General features: G+C 40.4%; 2 protein-coding genes across 2 annotated transcripts; one reads left to right on the top strand and one right to left on the bottom strand.

The window, feature by feature from the left end:
• Nucleotides 1-227: 227 nt before the first annotated feature.
• On the top strand, nucleotides 228-9,881 carry LOC109633604 (integrin alpha-6-like). The gene is made up of 25 exons (XM_069532154.1): nucleotides 228-541; nucleotides 626-747; nucleotides 1,685-1,764; nucleotides 1,850-2,120; nucleotides 2,444-2,563; nucleotides 2,728-2,941; nucleotides 3,336-3,532; nucleotides 4,004-4,092; nucleotides 4,208-4,335; nucleotides 4,505-4,594; nucleotides 4,685-4,749; nucleotides 4,900-5,045; nucleotides 5,167-5,313; nucleotides 5,460-5,581; nucleotides 5,667-5,823; nucleotides 6,280-6,363; nucleotides 6,444-6,523; nucleotides 6,605-6,679; nucleotides 7,213-7,315; nucleotides 7,406-7,582; nucleotides 7,667-7,780; nucleotides 8,223-8,333; nucleotides 8,439-8,543; nucleotides 8,779-8,904; nucleotides 9,557-9,881. The coding sequence occupies exons 1-25, from the start codon at nucleotides 366-368 to the stop codon at nucleotides 9,644-9,646; spliced, it is 3,189 nt and encodes a 1,062-aa protein (XP_069388255.1). The 5' UTR covers nucleotides 228-365; the 3' UTR covers nucleotides 9,647-9,881.
• A 1,556-nt stretch (nucleotides 9,882-11,437) lies between these two features.
• gpc2 (glypican 2) lies at nucleotides 11,438-24,011 on the bottom strand. The gene is made up of 11 exons (XM_020085952.2): nucleotides 22,620-24,011; nucleotides 20,902-21,060; nucleotides 19,218-19,352; nucleotides 17,340-17,515; nucleotides 17,145-17,225; nucleotides 16,518-16,683; nucleotides 15,706-15,836; nucleotides 14,916-15,062; nucleotides 13,798-13,934; nucleotides 13,381-13,553; nucleotides 11,438-12,907 (listed from the first exon to the last, which is right to left on the bottom strand). Exons 1-11 carry the CDS (start codon nucleotides 22,795-22,797, stop codon nucleotides 12,636-12,638), a joined length of 1,755 nt encoding a protein of 584 aa, XP_019941511.2. The 5' UTR covers nucleotides 22,798-24,011; the 3' UTR covers nucleotides 11,438-12,635.
• Nucleotides 24,012-24,650: the final 639 nt, after the last annotated feature.

Genomic DNA, 24,650 nt, shown 5'->3' with positions numbered 1-24,650 from the left:
TCCCTGAAGAGAATGTCAGACAAGTTTTTACAGAGTCGATGTAAGGCAACGTGACCTAATCTTATTTTCTAAACATTCTGCCATGATTGAGTATCGTAGTAGAGAGAACTGTTGCTCAGAGGGTTTGTCGCACACTTCGCTTTCATCAGAGTAGGAGTTGGTTAATATTAACTGGTTATCAGCTCAGTCCGGCTTTGTCACTGTGAAGATAAATGTCTCAGCACCACACCCTGTTTGTCTGTAGCTGCAATAAACCAGTTAGCACCTGTTAGGGCTATTCCCTTTCTTAGAAAGGGTTACACTCCCTCTGTGATCTCAGGAAGCTGGGGCATGGTGTGACAAACGGCAGATTGCATATTTGAATCATGGCACAGCATTGGCTCATGTTGTATCTGTGCATTGTTTGGCACCTCCACACCCTTAATGTTACAGCTTTCAACCTGGATACCGACAACGTGCTGCAGAGAAATGGAGATGCGGGAAGCCTGTTTGGATTTTCTGTTGCGTTTCACCAGCAGCTGAGGCCTGCCAGGAAGAACGTGTGAGTGAAAATATGTCCGTTATTTGACTGAATGAAATAAAGTTCTGTATCTGGGTCTTTACAACTTGAGGTGTTTTCCTCCAGATTGCTGGTCGGAGCTCCAAAAGCAAAACACCAGAACCACGGGAATGTGACAGGTGTTGTCTACCAATGTGATCTGACTACGACGTCCCAGCACTGTCAGCCCATTGAGTTTAACAGTGAAGGTGTGTCTGCTTCTTTTATCTGAAGATTTCATCATGTTAGCATGTTTCAAACCATGTGATCGTGGTGGAGAATAAAGTACATTATATTACTTTTATCATTTTAATTTATTTATCACCTTAAAAAGCATATAGATCAAATCAGACAGTCATGGCCCTGCACAAACAAAAGAAGTGTAGATGACTTGGTAGTTCCAGAATGATTTTCCCTTTTTTTCTGTAATGTAAAGCAACACTGTAAAAGCGCCCTCTGCAGCCACACACACTGATCATTCTGTTGGGCTCCGTGTCCGAGAGATAAGGGGGTTTTCATGTAGAGAAACAAAGCCTATCATTGTTTTGAATGGAGCTCTGAGGGTGTAGTCCCACTCACTGCACTGAAACACCCCTGAACCGTGAATACAATCCATGGTACCTTTCTTCCTGAACCAGAAGAGCTGGCTTCTGAGTCTTTTTAACTGATCAGGAGTTAAGCTTCATACTCTTCAACTTGCTGGGTCTAATTCTGACAGTTAAGCCACTGACTAATTCTGCCCACTCCTCAGAGGAGATTGTACCCACTCACCAAAGTTACATAGAGCAAGAACAGAAGTTCAGGGTGAGGAGTGGGAATGAAAGCAAGTGTTGCTTTAAAGAAGTCACAGTGTACCTGAGAGACAGGTCCAAAAAATGAATTCAGTTGATTGCAGCCTAGTTAATTTTTTTTACCTCTCCCTGTCCTGCAGATTAATCTTGTGACCCCTAAATGTATATGAAGTGATTACAATTAGGATATTTTCCGGCAGCATTGAGATTTCTGACACATAAAGGTCATACCAGTAATACTTGTACATTTTTGTAAGTCGCATTTTAAAAGCTGGATCTGAGTGTTGCATTTTCTACTTAATGTAGTTTAGTGACATTGTGGCCTCTTCGTGAGCTCAGCTTTTTGTTTTCATAGAGTTCCTCGATAGTAAAGACATAAACGGCCAGTGGATGGGCGTTAGAGTGACGAGCCAAGGTCCGGGTCAAAATGTAATGGTAAGCGAAACACAATGGAAGAATAAAAACAGAAGTGAATAAATCAGTCAAGAGATTTTATAATTTGATCTTTCTTCCCTTGTAGACTTGTGCTCATCGATACCAACAGTGGAGCCCGAGCCCCAGTGAGAACGTCCCTCACCTGGTGACGGGGCAGTGTTACCTTCTAGGAGACAACCTGGAAACTGGGGAGGAAGAGAGGACCTGGAGGAGGGTTGTTTGTGATGCTGAGCACCTCATCAGATGTAGCAAGGACCAGGAGTGGTTTGCGTACTGCCAGCAGGGTCATGGAGCTTCTTTTGCAAAGGACAACCAGTCGCTGTTGTTTGGGGCCCCCGGTGCTTATCAGTGGAAAGGTAAAAAAAAAAACTAAAACTTATAGCTGCAGCTCATGTTTCATCACTAAAAAATGTTTTATTTTATTTTTTGGGAACCAAGAAAAAAAGGTTTTATATTTTGGTTTTGATTGTTTGTTTTTTTTTCTTTTTGGAAATGCACTTTAACATAAAACCTTCTATATTTTTTATATGTTTAATGCTCAATATGCTTTTTTCCTGAAGAATAAGCTATATTTTTAATTTGATTCACATTTTAAACATTACATTGTGCATATTTTCAATAATAATTATACTTTTTCAGTTTTGTTATTCTGTATAATATTTTGTTTTGTTGTTTGCAGGGATCGTACGACTGGAGCTCTTGGACAACCGGGAGATCTTTAGTGCAGATCCTCGTGAAACCGGGGATATAGACGTCTTTAACCAGAAGCTCATTCCTCTCCAGAGAAACAGCTACCTGGGTCAGAGTCACTTTGTGGATTCAAATTTGCATTTTTCTTCACGAAGTTGATGGTAAATGAAATGTGCAAAGGTATAAAAGGTTATTTCAGCCATAGAGATCTAGCATATTCCTTTTATGAAGTATAACTTTCCAATAACCCAGCTTCATTTTTTCACGGCCCAGGATTCTCCATTGACTCTGGTATGACCCTGATCAGGAAGGGTGAACTGACGATTGTATCAGGAGCACCCAGAGGAGGCTTCAGCGGCCAGGTGACATTTCTCAAAGCGGATCCTGTAGCTAAGAGAAGTTTGTCTGTGGAGTTTATCCTCTCTGGTCCTGGCTTGGCTTCCTCCTTTGGTTACGATGTGGCAGTAGTGGATTTGAACAATGATGGGTAGGTTTCACTCAGGACGATCTTTATATTGATCAGTTCATCCTCCACTTGTTCCTATATCCGATACACTAACATGGAGGAGGCAGGTTTTTGACCTGTGCTGCAGCCAGCCACCAGGGGATCACTGAGATGTTTTGGCTTCACTTTTGAGGAGCTGTCAAGTCTATTATTCACTCAAACATCTAATAGTCATTTTGCAGACCATGTCATGAATTTTCCGTCTGTGTCAAAACTTTATGATATATAAATACTCCAAAATTATAAATGACACATGATTCTACTTTTTCATATTGTGGAATAAATGTTGCCTCTTTTTATGAAGACAACTTTTAAACCTCCACTTCTACTGACTATGAAACCGTCCAAACGTCTTGTTCCTGTGTTGTGCTCTCAGATGGGAGGACCTCGCTGTAGGAGCACCACAGTTCTATGTCAAAGATAGTTTGGTGGGAGGAGCAGTTTACATCTACATCAACAACAGAAGCAAAAACTGGGAGGATGTTGTTCCAACTCAGCTTCTTGGACATAAAGAATCCATGTTCGGCCTCGCAGTGGAAAGCATAGGGGACATCAATCAGGACGGTTATGGAGGTTGTGATGTTTTTATATTATATTCATAATTCACTGAAAAAACTGAAATACAAAGTGAGAATATAACACTTATTTATTTAAACACTAAATTTTCACTTTTTCTAACGGACACTTGAAAGTGAGACTAACTTTCAGCTTCTCTGTGGCCAACGGGCAAATACAAGAGACTAGCAAAAACTAAAAAGTTACAATAGCACAAATAATGAGAATAGTATTTATCAGAAGTTTGCCAATATCAGCCAACAAAACTAGAAACATCTGGTTGTACTAACACTTTAAATGAAACTTGGTGTAATGATGGGGTACGTGTCAGGGAGGACGTACAGAGTGGATCCAGGAATTTGGACAGTTGGGACATTCTTTGACAGATTTCCCATTTTATATATATATATCATCCGATTACAATCACATTTGCATTGTCACCTGCCATTAGGAATCAAACAACGGTGATTTTGTTCTGTTTGCTGACAGATATTGCTGTGGGAGCACCGTATGATGGTTCTGGTCGGGTGTATCTCTACTGTGGCTCCTCTGATGGGATCAACAAAAAGCCAGCGCAGGTGAGGTCGAGGGGCTTGTAATGAAAAGGTCACAGTTCAAATCTGTTGATGTTGAAAATATGTAGATAATGAGAATGGACCTTAATATCTTGTTGTCATATTTTGACGTTTTCAGGTCCTCTCATCAGGATCCAAAAACATTAATCTGTTTGGATATTCTCTGTCCGGGAACTTGGATGTGGATGACAATCAGTACCCTGATCTGGCTGTAGGCTCCCTCTCAGATTCTGTTTTTATTTACAGGTAATTTCAAAGCCACAACACGAACACAATGAGATGAGGGAAATATTATTTTCAGTCCAGCTGGTGTGAATGTGAATCTCAAGGTTTGTTTATGAAGCCTGTAGGTATTTTTGTGCTTACTGGAAACGATCTACTGTACTGCACTGTTGTGTTGTCGCGTGTCTTCCAGAGCGAGGCCAGTGGTCAGTGTTAGCAGCACTCTACAGGTGCAACCAAGTGAAATAGACATAGCAAAGGACCAATGTGATAAACGCACATGGTAAGTTGTACAAAAATACAAATTATACCATGTTCTAACTGCAGGTTCACTGGCTTTTGACCCAATGTCTCTGCACAAATATCTGTGAAGTTATTTTACAGCTCAGGCGTGTTTTACCTACACTGCACATTCAGCATTGTTCAACCCCAAACTGAGTGAGTTTCCTTATTGTCAGTTCATCTCTCTTTACATTGAATCCAAGGGATTTCCCTTGTACTTTGCTTTTTAGAATAGAAAGAAAAAAATCTATAATAAAAAAAGACCGTCTGTAGTATCACTTATACTCTCACATGTTTCCTCTGTAGAGCTCAACTTCAGCTTTGAGGGTGACACCGAGAGGAGGAGGGCGAGGCTTCCTCCCAGGGTCGACTTCCTGGGTTCATCTCAAGGACAACTGGAGCTGCCAGGACAAGGGAGAGAAATCTGTGTAGACACCAAGCTTCGAATTCTGGTACTGTCTCCTAGTTTGGTTGACACTGTTCATTTTCTCCTTTTGTCTCAAACAAAAAATTTTCCCAAATGTCCCTTAAAGAGGTCAACACATGTTAATCCACAATAAACATCTGTTCCAGCGTGAAATCAAAGACAGGCTGCACAATATCCCTGTCTCCGTCACTGTGTCTCTGTGGAACTCCAGTCACACAACCAGGACTAGTGCAGATCTGCCCGTTGTTACCCCTGTCCTCAACCTCTACCAGCACAGGAGCACTGTCTCAGAGGTACTAACGTGTGTCCTTCTACCTCATCAGATCGCAAGAATAAAATGAAATGTGTCTTTCAGTGGGTGAGACCAGGCCAAGCTAAGTTTAAAGCCGCTGGATACAGTTGTGTAAAGAAACCATTTCTACTGTGTTGTTTTCAACAGATCCTCTTAATAAACAAGGGCTGTGGCAGCAACAACATTTGCCAAAGTAACCTGGAGTTAAAATACAAGTTCTGTTCCAGAAAAACACAAAATGATCAGAATGTTTTCTCGTCACTCGCCAGGTAAGACAATAAGGTGAACAAAAACAAAAGCAAAATAACACACGTGTTTAAATGAAAGTTTACTCACCTGTGTCCATGTCTCCAGAGAGGATGGTGTAGCAGTCATCACTCCCTCTGTGGAAGATGTAGCCTTGGAAATAACTGTGACTAACAGAAACGGGGATGACGCACACCAGAGTCATTCAATCATCATGCTCCCGGATACTCTTCATTACTCCTCTATTATCTACGACGCAGCAGCAGTGAGTATACAATAACTCATTCTATCACAAAATAAACAAATAACCTTTTGGTTTTTTATATTAAAACAATTATAATTTCTTTAAATCTAAAAGAGAATGAATACAATACCATTACATGCCATTGACTTCAGTGATCAAACCACACTTGTAGATAAATAATTAAATAAAACATTTAAAAAACAAATCTATAAAGTAAAATCTGTTTCTGTCTACCCTAACACTTGAATTATCATTCATAAGGGTTTAAAGATACTTTCTCCATTTCTTAACTCAGACACATTTTAAATGAAACAAAATGTTGTGTAGGAGAAATGGAAAACTAAAAACTTAGACCTAAAAAATTATTTTTCTGCTCCAAAATGTAATGGGTTCTTCCTTGGGTCATGCCCCACCCCTTAACAATTGCATACATACACTATTGGAATATATGAACGTACCATAAATTTGTATTCACAGGAAACACAAATGAGTTGTACAGCCAATGACCAAGGAACACGAATAGACTGTGAGCTTGGAAACCCACTCCAAAGAGATGCTGAGGTGAGTGTCATAGTTCAGTTCACACACGTGTCACCATCATGTTCTCTCTCTATAATCCAGTGACTGTTCTAATCCCTTAGATTACTTTTTATGTCATACTCACCACGTCCAGGATTTCACTGAGTACAAAAGACGTTAACATCACTTTGCAACTTATCACGTGAGTGAGGTTTTTACTGTTTATTGATCAGTGTGCTGTGCGTGTTAATGAATAACAGGTTGTTATTATTTTGTGGTGTAGGACAAGTGTGCAGACCATTCAACCTGTTGAGGCAGTAGCCAAAGTGGTTTTTGAGCTGAACCTTCAAGTACATGGGTTGGTACAGAATTCTGTTTTTACCTTTTTAAGCTGTGTCACACTGTTAGAGCCAAACTGATAATGGATCTTTTAGGGTCAATGCTGTTTCTGATATCAGGAAGATAAAAAGGTGCAATATAGATTTATCAGCTGATACATATTTTATATGTCCATATTTTTTTATGAGCAATTATTCTATTAAAGATAGAATAATTGCTTTATTATTATAATTATCAAAGATGTCCTTATCAAACCCTAATAACAAAGAAATGTGATTGTGGCTTTATATTTTACGGTTTAACCATTAACTTTATTTTGAATAAAACCAAATAGATGGAACTTGAATTAAGAAAATAGACATAACTCTTTTCACATTAATGCACATTATTTCTGTGAAAGGTTCGTATCGGCTGATTTTAATTTTTCAGCTAATATTTTGATTCTCTAGTAATTACTGATGTTGTTTTAATCTCTATTGTAACACTGAGATTTGAAGAACTCCAGAATTTTATCGTAGTAAAATAAACAGAGATCTAATTTTATTTTTTTAGACTAGCCAGACCTTCCCAAGTGTCACTTGGTGAAAACGTGATGGGTGAAAGTGCCATAAAGACAGTGGATGAAATAGGAACCCGGGTTCAATATGAGTTTAAGGTGCGACACCATTTGTTTCTAACTTACATACATTTAAATTATTATTCCATTTTTCAAGTTCAGTGATATTGTCTGGTTTCTATTTCTCAGATAACAAATCTGGGCAGACCCCTTAAAGATTTCGCCAACGTGTCACTAAATATCTACTGGCCAAAGGAGAACTCTGTAGGAAAATGGCTTCTGTACTTGACTCAGATCACCAGTGAAGGAGTCCAGTCCGTCTCCTGCTCCCCTGCAGAAGAAATCAATCCACTGAAACATGTAAAGGTAATAAAGACATAACAGCTTTTGTTTAATTGTTTGATTACTGCATTTAAACCATCCTGTAACTTGTTAATGTTTGACATCAAGGGTTGGCTCGACCCGCCGAGGAAAAGACGCGAAGCCGAACACGAAGGTGAACCTGAAGCGATCTCTACTGATCTGCTCCCATTTCTGCCAAAAAAAAGGAAATACAAAACTTTGGTAAGACACTATTAAAGATTAAAGAAACTACAGTCATGAATGTCAGTGAGTGAAGTCGTTGGGTTTATCCTCGTTGTGAGTCACTAGTTTGGTAAAGAAGTAGAAACTGGACTTTTCAAACAGTCTCTACACATTGCAAGAAAAAAATAATATTCATATGAAATCAAATAATCTCTAAAATCAAATATAAAGAGATGTGTTCTGTATATCTGGGTTAATAATATCATTCAGTAACACAGGTCACATGACATACATACATTTTGGGTATACTAGAAAAACTGTGTACTATTCATCTGATTATGAATTTAAGTCAGTGGGTCACATGACATGGAAGCGCTTATAAACAAAGCTCTTATTATTTATTGATGCTCTGATGTGGAGTGAACATCGGTTCAGTTAATTGGAACGCTGACCTCAGGCCTGTTGTGTCTCTCCTCCTCAGACCTGCTCAGATGGACTGAACTGTGTGGAGATACGCTGCCCCCTGCTGGGTCTGGACAGTTCTGCAGTGATGTTTCTGCATTCTCACCTCTGGAACACCACTTTGACTGAGGTTATACAACTTCCGTAAAATACCTCCTCCTCTCTTTATGGTTGACATAACTGGCTTTTATTATTGTGGCTTTGTGACGTCATTTATTTTGTGTCTCTCGTGTAGGATTACAGCTCTTTGAACTATCTTCACATTGTTGTGGATGCAACCCTCAGTTTAACCAACTCTCCAGAGAATATTGGACTGAAACTAGAGAAGCCCAACACAAAGGTAACATCACAAGTGTTGAAAAAACCTTTTAATGGGTTTCTTGTTTTTATAAATGATTCTACTGTTTTGATTTAGATCATGATTTTGAATAATTCATGTTATGATCCTTCACATTTGTGTGAACACTTGTAATTCTGTCATTTATGCACAGAAGTCAAGGATATATTGTTAGTTTTTTTACATTGTTTACTTGTTATCACTCAGATAATACAGACAGTTATATCACTGTCCACAGGTAAAACTGACAGTGTTTCTAGAGAAAGAAACTAAATTCTTCACCAAAGTTGCCTGGTGGATAATCTTCCTCACGGTCGTTGCTCTGCTTCTGTTGCTGGCCTTTGCTGCGTACTTGTTGTGGAAGGTAAAACGTTTAATGACTCTCTGATAATGTTTGTTGTTTTTATGGTGAAATAATTGAACAAGAGTAAGTGGTCCTTTCAATCTTTTCAGTTTTCTCCTCCAGAGTTAAACTTTTCAGTTTGCAATCATAGTCAGTCACTGCATAGAATAATCCAACAAGTGAAATGACAATGCTCTTTTCCTAAAATACATTATTTTCAGGAACTTGAATTGCTTTATTATGAAACCTGTTTCTTCAAAGTAACAAGTGACTGCTTAATTTTTAAATAAAGTTTCATTTCACACTATAATAATAATAGAAAACTTTATTCATGGAGCACTTTTCAGGGAAAAAGTACAGTGTGCTTTCTAAGGTCAAAATTAAAGGTGAAACACTAAATGGTCAAAACACTGAAGCTGCTGACTGATCGTATGAAGGGAGCTTATATAGTTTAATGCTCTCAGTGGCCCTCCATGTTGACTTTAAGTTTATAATAATATTTGGATGAGCTTAATTCCAGATAATGTATAAAATGTGAATATATAAAAAAGTTTTGAAAATACAAGTGGAGATTTTTGCAAATATATTCTTGTTTAAGACTATAGTGAGTTCTTTTCAGCTGTGTACTATGAAGTACACATAATGATTGTCCCTTATTTTCTGTCCTTTTCAGCATGAATGCATCAACTGTCTTGCACGTAACAAGAAGCCCACTGAACACAATGAAGATATAAACCCAGAGACGGCTCCTCTGAAGGCCTAAAAGAAGAAACCAACGACGCCCCGATGCATCATGTACCAGGGTCAGTTTTTAAAGGGTACTTAACAATATGTTATATTACATATGGCTTTAAGAGATAACTTTGATGCAGACCTTTTCTATTACTGTACATTTTCCTCAAATTTATTTTAAGGTGAAACAAAAATGTTGGAGCTTTTATTTGTGACGTGTTTTTGTAAGAAATAAAATGACAATAAATGAGGAAAGAAAAAAGAAATCAACACTTTCTTTAGTTTTTTTTAATGAAGCTGAAAATATCACTTGTTTGATAACAAAAGGTTTTTCACGACAACATGAAAAAAACTGTCAGCATGAAGGAATGTGTGAGTAGAGGGAATCGATGAAGAGTTTGAGCTGAAGAACAATTTACCTGAAATCCAGTGAAACATTTCAGCTCTGTGGTTTCATCTGACTGCTGATCATCGAACACACATACGACTACAACACTGTTGCTTTGGAAATACTGTGACAAACTTTCTTTCAAGTCTTTTACGTGGTGCCTGTTGTATCGAGAGGGTTTTTTTCCAAAATGACGTCCACCTCTCGTCAGTGATAAAAATTGTATATTTCTGGACATTTATCAATTTTAGAAGGAAATCTTTTTCTTTTTCTGTAGCAGGAGCAATATCACATTTGACTACTAGTGAACTTCTCCTTCAACCGGTTTCACATATTCCTCATTCAGTGTCCTTTTGCAGCATCAATACATTCTGCTTATTTTCTCCTTCTCTCTTCTTTTTTGATCCAATCAATCAACTCCATCTTTAGAAAACTGACATCTTGAGAAATGTGCTTTTTTTCTCTATTTACAAAATCTGCAGCATCTTAGCTTAGCATAACGACAAGAAACAGTGGAAAACACTTTGCTTTGTTCAAAATCTCTGAGTTTTTTAACCTACACACACATACTTGTTATTTTGAGTGCATATGTGTGTCCACATTGACAAGTACAACAACATGCAGTGCGTTGTATGTTGTCTGGATTGTACACTCAAAACAGTTACAACTCTCAGCTTGGATACGTAGTGGAAGGAACGTTTTTTCAACTGTGTAAAAATGGCAACTGAGACCGGTGCAAGTTATAATGAATAATTGTCATGTTGTGTTACACAGGGGGCGCACAAAAAATTAAATTGTTGATTTCTTTATGTAAAATGAGCAGAGCAGCTGGAGGATACTTTGGCACTCACACCATGAGATTGAGAGCACAAACTGCCATGTTTTGATTTGAACACTACCCTGTTGGGTGAGTATACTGTGTACTACAGTGTACTACATGTGAGGGTACTGAGAGAAGTATCTGACTTGAGACACAGTTCAAATCTACCTGCACCTCTAAAGTTCATGTATCCGCACATTGAACCTCTTTTGTGTCACATGTAGAAAAACCTAAACCTTTCTCGGGTTGCTGAGCGAGCTGATTGGCTGTCAGCTGCTGGGAAATAGTCCGTCACACCTGCCATTAAAAAAAACTATATTCCTGGTTCGTACTCTTCAGTATTTAAACACGTTAAACGACACATGTGATAACAATTAGTTTTAACTTTAAGGAGCTGGTAGGTAGATTTTCTTAACTTTTCGTCCAGTTAGCTGTTTCTTTATCGCTGGCCTTTATGTTAAGCTAGGCTAAGCAGCTGCTGGCATTAGCTTCATACTTAACATACGGACATGAGTGCCATCTCGTCTAACCTTACGATTAATAGTCAGATTATTACTTTAAGCTCATCAATGTGCTCTCGTTGTACATTAATGACCAACTCCTCACAACCTCCCTTCTTATCTTTCATTATATCTTTATCAAAACACAGGAGCATATGAAAACCCAACTTGTTTCCCTCAACTTTCAATCCAGAGTTACATCATGCGCTCGCTCACCGTCGTCACCATCTTTTGTTGCTTTTAGGAAAATAAGTAGAAAAACACATCATTAAAAACATTCTCAGCATGTAACAGGAACATGAAACAACAAACAATAAAAAACACACATTCACATGTCGCTGCTGAACGATCTCTGGTAAAGTGCAGCTGGTTTTTTGGCTCAAATAAATATCAATAATTAACAGTTTTATTCTGATTGGTTTCAGATTTTAAAATGATTGGTTTGCATTATAAATAAATAGAGCTTGATTTTCCTTTTTTACCAGAGAAAGTTAGAGACAGACTCTTCAGAGGATAAACACTCAGGCTTTAACCCTTAAACTCGTGACAATGAGAACAATGAAATAGAATATTACAAATAAATTAAAATCATAATTAATTTACCCCTTGTCGTCACAAGTGAACTAAAATTAATTTAAGCATCTAGGTACATTCAAAATAAGTCCTGTGTTTGGTTTAAATACTGATCCTGACTTCTTTTTCTTTTTTTTATCTTCCAGGCAGAAATACATTAATCTTAAATTAAATGTCACTATTTCCACAAGATGAAAAGTAAACAAGATGAACCACTAAAAGAAATCAAATCAAATACACAAATCAACTTAAGTTCATGAGAAAGGCAGATAACAAATGCAGTCGGATCATTCGAAACTACACAGTAATCAACCAGCACGACTAATCTCTCTCTATCTCACAGATCGCTGCACCATGAGATCTTCGGCTCCGTCACCCACACATGCTGCTCATTCCTGTTGCTGTTTCAGTGCTTTAGTTGGACCTCCATGCTCCAGCACGGTTCAGCAACAAGACTCCAACAGGTCAAACATCTCCAACAAATGGCACTAAAAAAGGGCAGTACTTATTAAGTATTAGCATTAATCATGTGATGATGCCTCTTCTGTGGCTTGGGCAGTAGGAAAAATACTCACTTTAACCTTTTTATTCTGTGCAGTAAACAGGTTTTTGATTATTGCTAAATTAACCTGTCTTATTTTTGTTTTTTCCGCTGGTGTTAAAAAATGGAATGACTTATTTTTCTTCAAGGTGCTCGAGACTCCAGCATGACAGAAAACCTCCACTCTGTAATAACTGGTTATCTCCACATGGGGGCAACAGTGACCAGGAAAGAACACAAAGAGAGCAGCGAGGAGGTGAGCCCGCCGGTCGACGAACGAACCCGTCCATGGCCGTTGTTTCTGTTCCACTTGGAGCCACTTTTGTCTCGGACCCGAGGAGGCTTTGCGGGGTTGGAGGCCGGGTTGCGAGGGGGTTTGTTATAGGGGGGGGAGTAAGGCCCATAGCCCGGCCAATCATCATTGTACCTTTCACCGTAATCCCCACCCCCTGAGCCACTGCCCTCCTCACCTGGAACAAGAGGAGAGATTTCAGACAGGTACAGCATAGTGATGCAATAAAGTTAACATTACTTATAAATGCAGGGTTAAAGACGACATTCAGGTTCAGAAAACACAGCACTGCCCTCTAACTGTCCATTGCTGCAGCTCCTCTTTTCAGCCTCTGTCTGAAACACTTGGTTTTAGCTACTGTCTCTTTAAGGCCCACCTCCTGATAAAGTCCGCTTCCACTTTCCCTTACCTGGCTTTGTTAGGGGGCGTGCCAAATTAACCACTAGGTGTACTTCATGCAAATATTATTATACTGGCTGGACTCCCAAGTATTTCATACACTCAAGAAAAGAAAGAAAGACTGAAAAATAATAATGTATCTCCTTCCAGATCTTCATTATCATCAATTTACCTCTAAAATGTACCAATATATAACTTATACTCCTTAATATATATGCAGATATATAAATATCGAGCATCAGAAACACTCACTGTCCATGAAGTCCATGTCTTGTCCGCTCTGAGCATGTCTCAGTTTGTTGGTCGCCACCCTCAGCTCCATGATCAGCTGTCTGGTCCTCACATCTGGCCGGGCGATGTCCACCTCCACCTCGGGGTTGTTGATCTGGCTGACGAGACCGTCGCCCGTCACGTCCGGCAGGTACCTGGGAGAGCGTGCACAGTGGAATTCATGTATGAAAACACTGCTCACACATGAACACGGATCTTTTCTGAGCAGTTAAATCCGCCTGGATGTGCAGTGAGGGTCTGTATCTGTGTGGAGGTGGTGGTGACAAAATTAAACAAAGTTCCATCTGCCACCTGTACAATCCCTCCCTCACTCACTCACTCTCTCCACCTCCGCCTCCACCAAACCCTCCCTCCATCCCCGCTCTGATCCCCCCTCACCTCCCCCGGGTCTGCCCGTTCCAGCAGCGGTCCTCGTTAGTGACGTCGGCAGCCAGCCTCTCATCGTTGCAGGTGGTGTGTGGGAGGGACACCCAGAAGCCGTGCATCGGCCGCAGTCGCTCCTTCAGCTCGGTAACCTGTGCGGAGGCGGTAAGGAACTGGTTATGACTCAGACTGGCTTTTCTAAGTCTCTCACTTTGCTATGGCTGGATGGAGGAAGCATAAGGAAGCTGCAGCACTGACAAAGTCAAAAACTGACATGACCCTGAATCTGGGTCAGTTTTCAAATCACATGTCTTTTATATCTTTTATAAATAGAAGTAAATGACTGTACTTTTCTTCTCTCCTCTGCTCTCAGTTTCTTTTATTTTCCAGCTCACTCTCGTCAGCAGGAAACTGTCTGGGCTCTGACGGCTGCACTCTCATATTATTTGTTTGAAACTATTTTAATCTCTCATTTTCTTTGCTCTCTGCTCAGTGGCCATGTCTGAATCCTGATGCAGGCACAAAGCAAACCTTTGACTTAACTGTAGCTTCAGTGTAATTCATCAAAATCTATTCAAATTTGGCTCAAAGATTCAGCTGGACTCAAGGATGAACTGATCGGATTTTGGTGGTTAAAGGTCGAGGTCTCAGTGACGTGATTGTGATCTATCAGGAACAACCATCAGGGATATTATTATATCTGGCACAAAAGTTCACTTGGACTCAAAGATGACCTGATTAGAATTTGGAGGTCGAAGGTCACTCTGACCCCACAAAACTCTTTCTTGCCTCATAAATGGGTTTTCTTAGGAAAGAAAATATATGTAGACTGAAACTGCACTTGTAGACGGAGGATTGCAACAGTTATGAAGTAATTCTAGTTTTTTCTTTGAACCTGGTATAAGTATTCCCTCAGCAATGTTTCCAAAAACAACAGGCAAATAAGCTTTAATAAACTAAATGAATCATACAGTAGAACTAATTTATAATTGAACAAATTCACCGTATCAATTTTATTGTTCTGCTTCCCCCAAGTGGCCATAAAAATAAAGTCACACATGTTTAAACTATTTTAAAATCTAATCTATTACACAAGAGCAACTATCTGAAAACAGGACATGTTTCTTCCTCACCAGTCGGTCCAGGTTGGTGCCTGCAGCGGTGGTGGGTTTCTCTTCTGGACTGTAGGTGCGGAACGGCCTCCTGCTTCCCCCAGACTCTTTCGGTGAGCGTTTAGTCCGTCCTGGAGCTGGTCTGGGGCTTCCACAGCCCTGGAACACCTGGAGGTAAACAACAACAAGACAGCCACCAGTATAAACACATGTGTTGGGGATAACATCATGAAATACAGATGCTCCTACATTGAAAGTTTGTGAAATCTTTTTGAAATGTTGTCAAAGTGTTAGATTTTGTTCTCTACGAACAACAGGACCAGGCTCAACATCAGATGGTGTATTTAAATGAATGCTAATGTTGTAATTGAAAGCAGAGAGAAGCTTTATGAGTCAGTGTTTGCACATATGGTTCTCCATAGTCTCCATAATCACACCCTGTTAGTGTAAAACTGCAAAAACACAAAGCTGAATTAAAGAGTAAGAGCTCTGCCCCCACAAACCAGGAGTTTTTCTGGTTCTGTTCAGATGTGAGTGTCTCTGGTGGATTCGCTCCTGGGATGACGGCCACGTCTTCATCGTACTGTGAAGCCGTTTTGCTCTCCGTGTATAATTCTAATTACATTTCTTGCATGCTGTCTCATCAGGAAGATTAGAGTTAAATTAATAAAGATAGAATAATTAAAATCATAGCTTTGACATTAGAGAGTGACTTTTTTAAGATGGTGGAGGAAGTCACAAATAAAATCTTTTTTTTCTGCATCACTGTCTATATTTGTTCTTTTTTAAATGCACATCATTTCTTTCTTACTTTAGTGGAGATGGTGACGCTGTTTTCCTGCATGTGCATGATGGCCTCTGAAACCTTCACAGAGATGGAGTCGGCTGCGAGCTCCATGTTGAACGGCCCCTCCAACTTCTCTGAAACCTGGTAAAGAGCATCTGAGAGGAAGAGACAGGAATAAAAAAGGTAGGGTGATAACATTTTTTTATGTCCACATTCGCTCATATTCTCAGGGTTGAAAAGAAAAGCTCTGTTGGTGGCATATTGTCCTGATAAACATCCAGACAACACTTCCTGGTGTCTCTCAGGGGCTCAACCAGCTGAAGAGATTTGATTTACATCTGTTTGAGCTGTTTAAGAAGCAAAAAAAAGGGAAATGAATGGAGGTTGAAGAAAAGGGTGTATGGGGGTGAAATGGGTTTGGGTGCAGCAGACGTAGATGGAGCGATGAAAGGTGAGAGGAGGCACTGCACATGAAAAGAAAGAAAATGCAGGGAATGTGTGGGTTTGATGAAAGGGGAAAGGAAACACAGGAAGACAGATCAATTGAGAAGGAGCAGAGAAGCATGAATGATTAATGGAGGAGGAATTCATTAGGGGAATAGGAAGTGGAAAGTGAATGAGTGACAGAGGAGCAATAAAAGGATTCTACTTTCACGTCTGCTCCGTTTATTGATAATAATTAAGTTTCATTTGGGTCTTAACATCTTTTTTTTCTGAAGAATCTAAAATAATTGAAACCAAAGGTGAATAATAAATCCCTAATCCAAAAATACACAATGACCCGAAACCAATTTAAAAACATACTGTGATATATTGCTCAGTCTGCCCAAACCCACCAATGAAATTGTTCCACTCGGTGTCGAGGTCGGCCTGATTGGCTAAGCAGCCCTTCATCACGTTAAGGCACAGGGAGTGGCAGGGCCGCAGGGAGGGCAGGCCTCGACACAGAGGGCAGTACCACTGACGCATCAGGCCACGCACACACTCTGAGTCTGCTGTCAACTGAAAACAAAGCACAATGTTATCAGGAACATCACTACATGAGGGAACGCATGTCAGCAGCTCCAGAATGAAATGCAGGAAAAATATTCACACAAAGAGAAAATCTTCTGTAGTGCAACATATATTTTTACTTGTGGCCTGATTTTACTTTGTATATTTTTCAAGTTACCTTATAACATCGTTATTTTTACAATGATATTCTTGAGACCCCTATTTTATTTGATAATTTTAACTATAAAATATTGTTTTATTTTATTTATTTATTTGGCCCCAATTGATCAAGGATTGTTTTACATTTAAACTATTTAAATGTCTTTTATTATTTCTTCTTGTTAAGTACTTTGTAGCGTAACTTAAGTGTATTATTATGATTTTTTTATCGTATTATTTTTTATTCAGGACAACTTGAAGTGTACTACACACAGATACCAACAACATCTCCAGCAACCAATAAGAATCACCTTTGTTGCTTTGTTAACAATATCCCGACCTGTAGCCAGGCCCTGAGACAGTGCTCTGGCTGCAATGAAAGCCCTGGACACCTGAATGTGAAACCAAAGGAAACAGAATGAAATCAGTCTCAGCTCAACAATCTGCACAGTTATACTGAATCACAACCACGTGTTTTCTGAAGGTGTCCGTCACGAGCCACACACTTGTACGCGCAGTTTGCGGGGCACGTCTCCAAACGGCTGCAGCTGTTCTGTGTGTTTGCTGACACACTCCAGGTAGTCCTCGCTGAACTGATACTGAGGGTTGACCAGAGAGAAGACCCGCTCCACAAGTCTGGACCAGAAGTCTGACAGAACCTCGGTCAGACTGACACTGCCCCCTGTGGACAAAGGAGCTAAAATGAGCGATTGATAGAAAACAATATCTGTAATCTGGATTTCAGGGATTTCTGAAAGAAAGAATTGTATTTGGGGGAATTTCAGCAAACTAGATGTACAGAATGTTTTCCACAGGAGTGAATATTCATCTAAACCACCATATCCTTTTGCAGTGTGCTACAATGTTGCCCAGAGGGCTCGATGAAAGGGTTAGAGCAAACCAAACTAAACAGTCAGTCAAAGTCACCGCTGAAAAATACAAACACATTGTGGCCAGCAGTTACTCATTTCTTCGGAAATTAAGAAAAAGACTAATAAAGCATGAATTATTAAATATATAATCACAAACAGTATTATAGTGCTCAGGTTATGTGCGTATCCTATACCTCCTGCTTGATGGCTGCAGTGTGTGCATGCAATATCACAGTCCTTCAAGAAAGAAAACAGAGAATACCTCCAGCTAGGCTGATTGGCCACGTTATCACCATATCACATACACATGTATTCAGATCAGGTAAACCACTGCACACTATGTTCTGCAAACTGTTTGAATGAAATATCCATTCTGTGATATAGTTGACAAGAATACCATGTACCCAGAAATTAAGTGAACAACAGGTTCTTGCTTGGCCTTTGACAATGTTGTCCCAGACAAACCAAAAGAAAACATCACCTCATTGGTCATGAGACAAATTGAATTGACTTTGGTTTTCCAGTGTTGGTCACACACATGGTACAAGTTAAGCTGCTGGGTGAATTCATTCTGTATCTGTAAAATGGTGCAAAACACTGTTCTCAAACAAAACAGAAGTCACCAGCACAAAAACTGTTCTGCTTCTTTGATTCTATAGTCTGTTAAACACAACACAATGACATGTTAATAATAACACATGATATATTTTGTGTGCTGCATTATTTTGTTTGCTTGGGGTGATTTGACAACTGGCAGACCGGTTCGACTCTCCAATCTGAAGTCTACTATACAGCCTCAAATTAGCCATCCGTGCTGTTTGGCAGACAAAGACAGGTTGACTAAGCAGCGACAGCCTGCAGACAGACTCGCCAGCGAGCGGCTGTCATGCCAAAACAGAGCCATTCAGAACAGAAATAGAAACATTCTGGCATCCGTGGGATTTCGTTACGTTTTCTCCAGTTCTTCTTGGCATCTCGGTGCTCGTCAAAGAACAATGCTGCCTCCATAGTGCTGTGGATTCACCACAACATGAGCATGGACTAATAAAACCCCAGTAGACTGCTGGTGCAACGATGAAAGTGAATAAAAGCTTCACCTCAGGTATATTTAGGGGACCGATATCTACGAGTGTGTGGAATTTGGTGAAGCATGGTTGAATTTAAGGTGACTGCCGGGCCGTGGCGGTGGTTGTGTGCTCTAATGAGTGCCTTTCTAGTTCAGACTGTTCTTGGCATTCTGCTTCGAGTGGAGCCTGACAAAACATATGGGATGAGAAGATATGCAAAAATAAGGTCCCCAGCTGGAATCATGGACATTGCAATTACACAGTGTGCATCTCTGAGCACTAAAACACCAGGGGGCCCCTTATTGTATTGATTTGTATGGAGGATCAACTAAACTGCAACAACATTGCAAAGACCATCAGACCATCTAAATACATGAAATCACAATTTGAGTTCATGTATTTATGTTCTGTGTGTTCATGAGGTGGATCACGTCGCTGAACTAACCAGAATAATATCTGCGCAGCTCCACAAACAGCTCCTGGAAGACGTGGGCATTTTGGGTGAAGAGCCGGCCGTAGGTCTTGGTGAACATCTGGTTCACAGACTTCTCCGACAGGTCGATGATCTCCCTGAAGAACTCTGCAGTGAGGCAGAAAGAGCAGATTATATTAAACCAATGTGTCACCCACCTTCTCTTCTTCTCATATCCTTGCCAGGTTTCTATGTAGGCGCTCAGTCACCACCCCCCCCCCTCCCGGATTCACAGGGACATCAGATCGTGCTCACTGATAAATGAGTGTAACAACATGTACTTTTATTTAAAATCCATCTTTAAGACTCATATCCAGTCTCCCACTCCTCCGGCATTTTTAAATGATTCATCACGTATATTATATAAAAGGCTGAGGAGAAAAAAAAGGTCAGAACCACAGCAGGTAGGAGGAGAAAGTGGAACTTCAGCTCTGAGCTGTGGCTGCGAGGATGTGGATTGAGTTCTCTAAAATACTGACAGTCATTAAAGATGAAGGTTCTCTACACTGACCTTTTGTGTAAAGGGGCACTTCACCAATTTTACACGTGAAGGCTAGTTCGCTGAACACAGACTTACTACCTACTGTGAAAACTGATTCACAGTGTGTACTGCAGCTCTGCAGGGAGCTTACACCCTGATGATGTCATAGTGATGTCATCGGGGTTATCTCAGGTCTGAGACATCGCGTGATACGAACCAGAGATCTGGAGTTTGAGGACGTTTTCACTGAAAGTTTAAAACAAGGTTCATGTCTTTGTTGCAATGTTTGCATTGTAATTCAGACTTTTGTATGACTTGTATATCCTTTGTCTTCACCTTAATTAGACGGCGTGTGTCTGATGGTGATGTGAATATGGCAGGTAGTAGTCTTTCCATTTGAAAGGAGAAAATATGTTGCCACTGTAAAATCTTAATGGTTTTACTACCAGCAAAATGAACACCATCATTGTTCAAGCATTAGATCATCGGAGGCAAAGACTTAAAACAATCCTGTGAGCCGCGTTTTTCTCCTTCTACCGCCAAATGCTGTCTCAACTTCCTTTAGTTTAGTTTGATGTAGACCGAGAGCTCTTCTTTTGGTCAGTGTCGGTCCATCAGTCCAGACCAGGGCCCCGAGGCAACTTTCACACTTGGTTTTTTTTTTTGTTCGGACTAAACTGAAATGTCCAGGTCCAGACCAACAATGTAAGTGTGAAACCCCCCTGAAAAATATGGACATTTAGGTTGCAATTAAAGACACCACTGAGTTGCATTGTGGGAAATGTAAGATCTAGTGTTTCTGAAGCTTAAGGGATTCATTGTCAAGATATTTCGGCCTCTGTTGCATTTGTGTCCTTTATTTTTGTATAATCTGCGTTTGCGAGTCTAATAACTTTATAAATTTGCAGGAGCTGTCAAAGCCTTGAATGTCAGCACTTCTCCCACATTCAACATGAGTCATACCAGGATCTTTAGCAGGCACAGACATCTCACTGTTTGAGAGGAACGGCACAGTCAGAGATCCTACAGATGTTTTTATCAGCTGCCAATCATTGCTGCTAACTTGACAGATAAGGGAGGCAGAGATGAAAACGAGCCGACCGCATTTTATCCATCAAAGGTGCAAACTATGGCTTTGAGGTGTCGACATGATTAATATCTGTACGAGTCTCTCACCGTCAAATCTGCGGTGTCTCTGGCTGAAGGTGGTCAACAGGAACTGGCTGTTTTCTTCGATGGCTTTCAGGAAGTCTCTCTCACTCTGGAGGGCCAGCGTCTCCTCCATCTGACTGGAGCAGCAGGTGTAGTCCTGAGGACAGAGACGCAGGTGCTCACCTGGGGAGGAAAACCAGGACAGGTGAGAGATCAGGTCCGATCACAGGCCTTGAAAGTTATGTGGATAAATTAGATTATTTTTGGTTTTATTATAAAAAAATGTAAAATCGTAAACTGGGATCATATAAAGCCCTGTGGGCTTCTTTTCTTAGAATAAAGTCATTATAAATACTTCAAATATAACGTCAGACGCTCTATTACCAGAGGTTTTTAGTAAAAGAGTCAATTCCTCCACTTATCAGTTTCGTCACCGTGGGGAAATCTTGTCAAAGATAAGCTTGGGATAGAAATTTTGTAATTTCCTTACATGAATTATTCACTTTCAATCTGTCTCTCTTTGTCCGCTCAGGTTGAGTCTTTGATACGTCAGAGGTAATGATATGCAAACGACAAGCAGGAGGGGAGTAAATAACACGCAGCATTCAAACGACTGGTTTTGGTTTCTGTCATTTCACAGCCGAAAAAGAATATAACTGTAATTAATACAGTTGAAAGTCTCAATCCCAACTCCACCCACGCTGATGTTCCTCTCTCTGCCTCTTTTGTTCTCTCTGTGTGTCTCACCATTACCCCTCTCTCATCCCTCTATTTCCATTTCTAAACTGCCTCTCCTCATCCTCTGCTCTCCAAGCCATCTGCTCCCCTGGCCCACGGGACGGTGAGCCAAGACTTAGGCAGTGATAAGACACACACACACACACACACACACACACACACACACACACACACACTCACTATCACACACACACACAATCAATCAATATTGCAGTTTTCTCAGTCACTCACACTCACACACATACACACAAACAGCTGAATTGACATAAAGTTGGTGCATGTTTGTCACACACACATTCATATTTTAACAAATGTGGGCTCATGCAGCCTCCTCTGTCCTCTTCATCCCATCACCAAACACGTCACATTTCCCAAACTGTTTGTGACACCTTTTCATTTGGCAGATGAGATTAAACACATAAACCCACAGGCTGTATATATAAATATATATATATATATATAAATATATTCAGGGGATTTAACAGTGGGCCAGTAGGCAGAAGACTAATTAGGGGCGAGGTTCTTTGTTGCACCGGTGTTGGCAATTTGCTCATCCCCATAATCATCCTATTTAAAGCGCACAGAGAGGAGGAGGGGGCGGCTGTAATTTGTTTTAAACCACCCAGCGTCAGTCCTCTGGAGGAAATCTCACCATGATGCCTCTGCAGTGTGTGTGTGTGTCTGGTGCTTATTAGTGAGTTTGAAGCCACATTGTACTTCACAGATTAGTTTCTCGTGGTGATTTGTTGTGTGTATTTCGTTTATACATTTGTTAGAACATGGATATAATGTTCTCAGACTGATGTCTGGTGCCGGGCTGTTTATCTGTGGTGACCTGAATGTGCATAATGAAAATTTAATCCAGGTTGCACCCACATCTCTACGTGTATCTTATTTTAATTTCAATATAAACTCGTATAAGGCTCGTGTAGGACAACATATGACTCTGGGAATAACTCTCTTGTGTGATTTGTCCTCACTCGCAGGTTATTTCAGTGTCTTACCGGAGATTTGAGTCAGCGGAGCGATGTCCGTGCCGTAGCCCTTCTCCGCGTACACCTGCCGGGTGTCTGCGCAGCTCCTCCCCGCTGCAGCCACGGGGCTCCGGGTCCCCGAGAGGGCAGCGGCCGCGCAGAGCAGCACCAGCAGCGGGTACCTGGGGACAGAGAGCCGGGGGTCCATCTTCTCCAGGGGGCTCGAAACACACACCAGAGGGGGGTGATTTTAAAACAGACTATGGGTGCAGGGATGAATGAATGAATGAATGAATGAGTGAGTGAGTGAGTGGCCGGTTCAGATGAAAAGTCAAAACAGGAACAATGTCCCGGATCAGTCTTTAAAATCAGTTTTCCCCAGATAAGTAAAACAAAAAGACGCATCCAGACAAAGTTTCCTCCTGTGATCCGCTGCTGGAGCGTGTGAACGGGACACTCCCGATCCTCAGTGTCCTCCCACAGCACCACTGTGCCGGAACACCGAGGCTTTTCAAAATAAAGGTCCCCATGTGTCAACAAAGCCATAAAGGGGCAGACAAGATGTAGAAATACACAAATTACTGTTTTGAAAATGAGCATTTAATAAGGTGCAGTTAGCTGCAGTCTAATACAGAGTCCAAGCCATTGTGTTCATTGCCCATTGAGACATCAGAATCAGCATTATGTGCCATGTATGAGTACAACATACTAGTATTTTGGCTCCGGTGTCATTGTGCCCAGTGTACTTACACAATGAATAACCCATCACAGTTCAACAGCGTAACTGACTTTAATAATTGCTTTGGTGAGATGAGTTACCATTTTTTAAAGATAGTGACAGAGAAGATGGGGCTGTTACGAGAATGTTTTAAGATTCAATTTTCAAGATTCTTTATTGTCATATGCGTGATTAAAAACAGGCGTCGTACCGTACAATTACATTTTTACTTTCCTAGCTCTCCAATGGCACAGAAATAAAAGATTCAACATGAAAACAGACTAGCTTACTCATAAATACAAAATGTAAATATATATATATATATATATATATATACATATTCACAATGGGCTGCTTGCTGACACTAAGCACAATATACAGTTCTCTTAGGTCTAAATAAGATTTTTGTAGTTTGCCTCATTGTCATCTACAGCTCCCCCTCAAAGGATAAGCAGTATAGATAATGGATGGATGGATTAGGTGTCATTGTAATACAGGAACTATATAAAATTAGAGACTTATCCATACAACTATATTCAGGACTAATCCCATTGAGGGCCCAATGTGTTTCGCCCCTGCACATGGATGAATCACAGCACTGGCCTATTGTGCACAGGCCTCGGGGTCCAAGGGGTGCATGGGAGCATCTGTGGTTAGTGACGGTTAACGTTTCTTGTTGGTGAGTCAGTCAGACGACCACATAAAAGATTCAAATCAACAACAAAGAGACATAGAGCAGTCACAAAGACTTGACAAACACTGTGAAGCGTGGGCAACGTTTTATTTTGAAGGACCTGACCAGAAGTGGTGTGTTTCACCTCTGCAGATTTGACTGTGGTCATAATAACCCATCAAACACAGAACAATGGACCAACAGGGGAGAGAGGGGTGAGGAGCCTGTGGTGGTGGGGGGGACAGCAGCTGAGACAAACCTCCGGGTCAAACACACACACACACACCATAAAATGAATTGTAACCTAGGAACTAATAGATGTGAGGGGCTGAGGCCTGCAGCTATTTTAATTTGATTGAATTATTTGTTAATTAATGTCTTGTGAAAGAGGTGCACATTGTATACAATTATTTTACTTGCTGCTCCTTTTAATTCAAGGTTTAAGAGTTTGTGTTTGCATTTAAGCACTTTTGTTTTGTCGATGAATAAAATAAACTTATGTACACAGACTTAAAACCTTCTACAGCTTACAATAATATATTTATTACTGCAAACGTGCATTTACAGAGGACAAGTACTAGTGAATGTTCAGCTACATAAGTATTTCTCTCCTATAGGCTCATATCCAACAGGGACTTTATAAGAATCCAATCAGTGACGGTGTACTGGG

The sequence above is a fragment of the Paralichthys olivaceus genome, chromosome 9 (genome assembly GCF_024713975.1).
Source record: "Paralichthys olivaceus isolate ysfri-2021 chromosome 9, ASM2471397v2, whole genome shotgun sequence".
NCBI lineage: Eukaryota > Metazoa > Chordata > Actinopteri > Pleuronectiformes > Paralichthyidae > Paralichthys > Paralichthys olivaceus.
The sequence above is the reverse complement of the archived record's forward strand: the minus strand, read 5'-3'. Positions and strand labels throughout refer to the sequence as shown.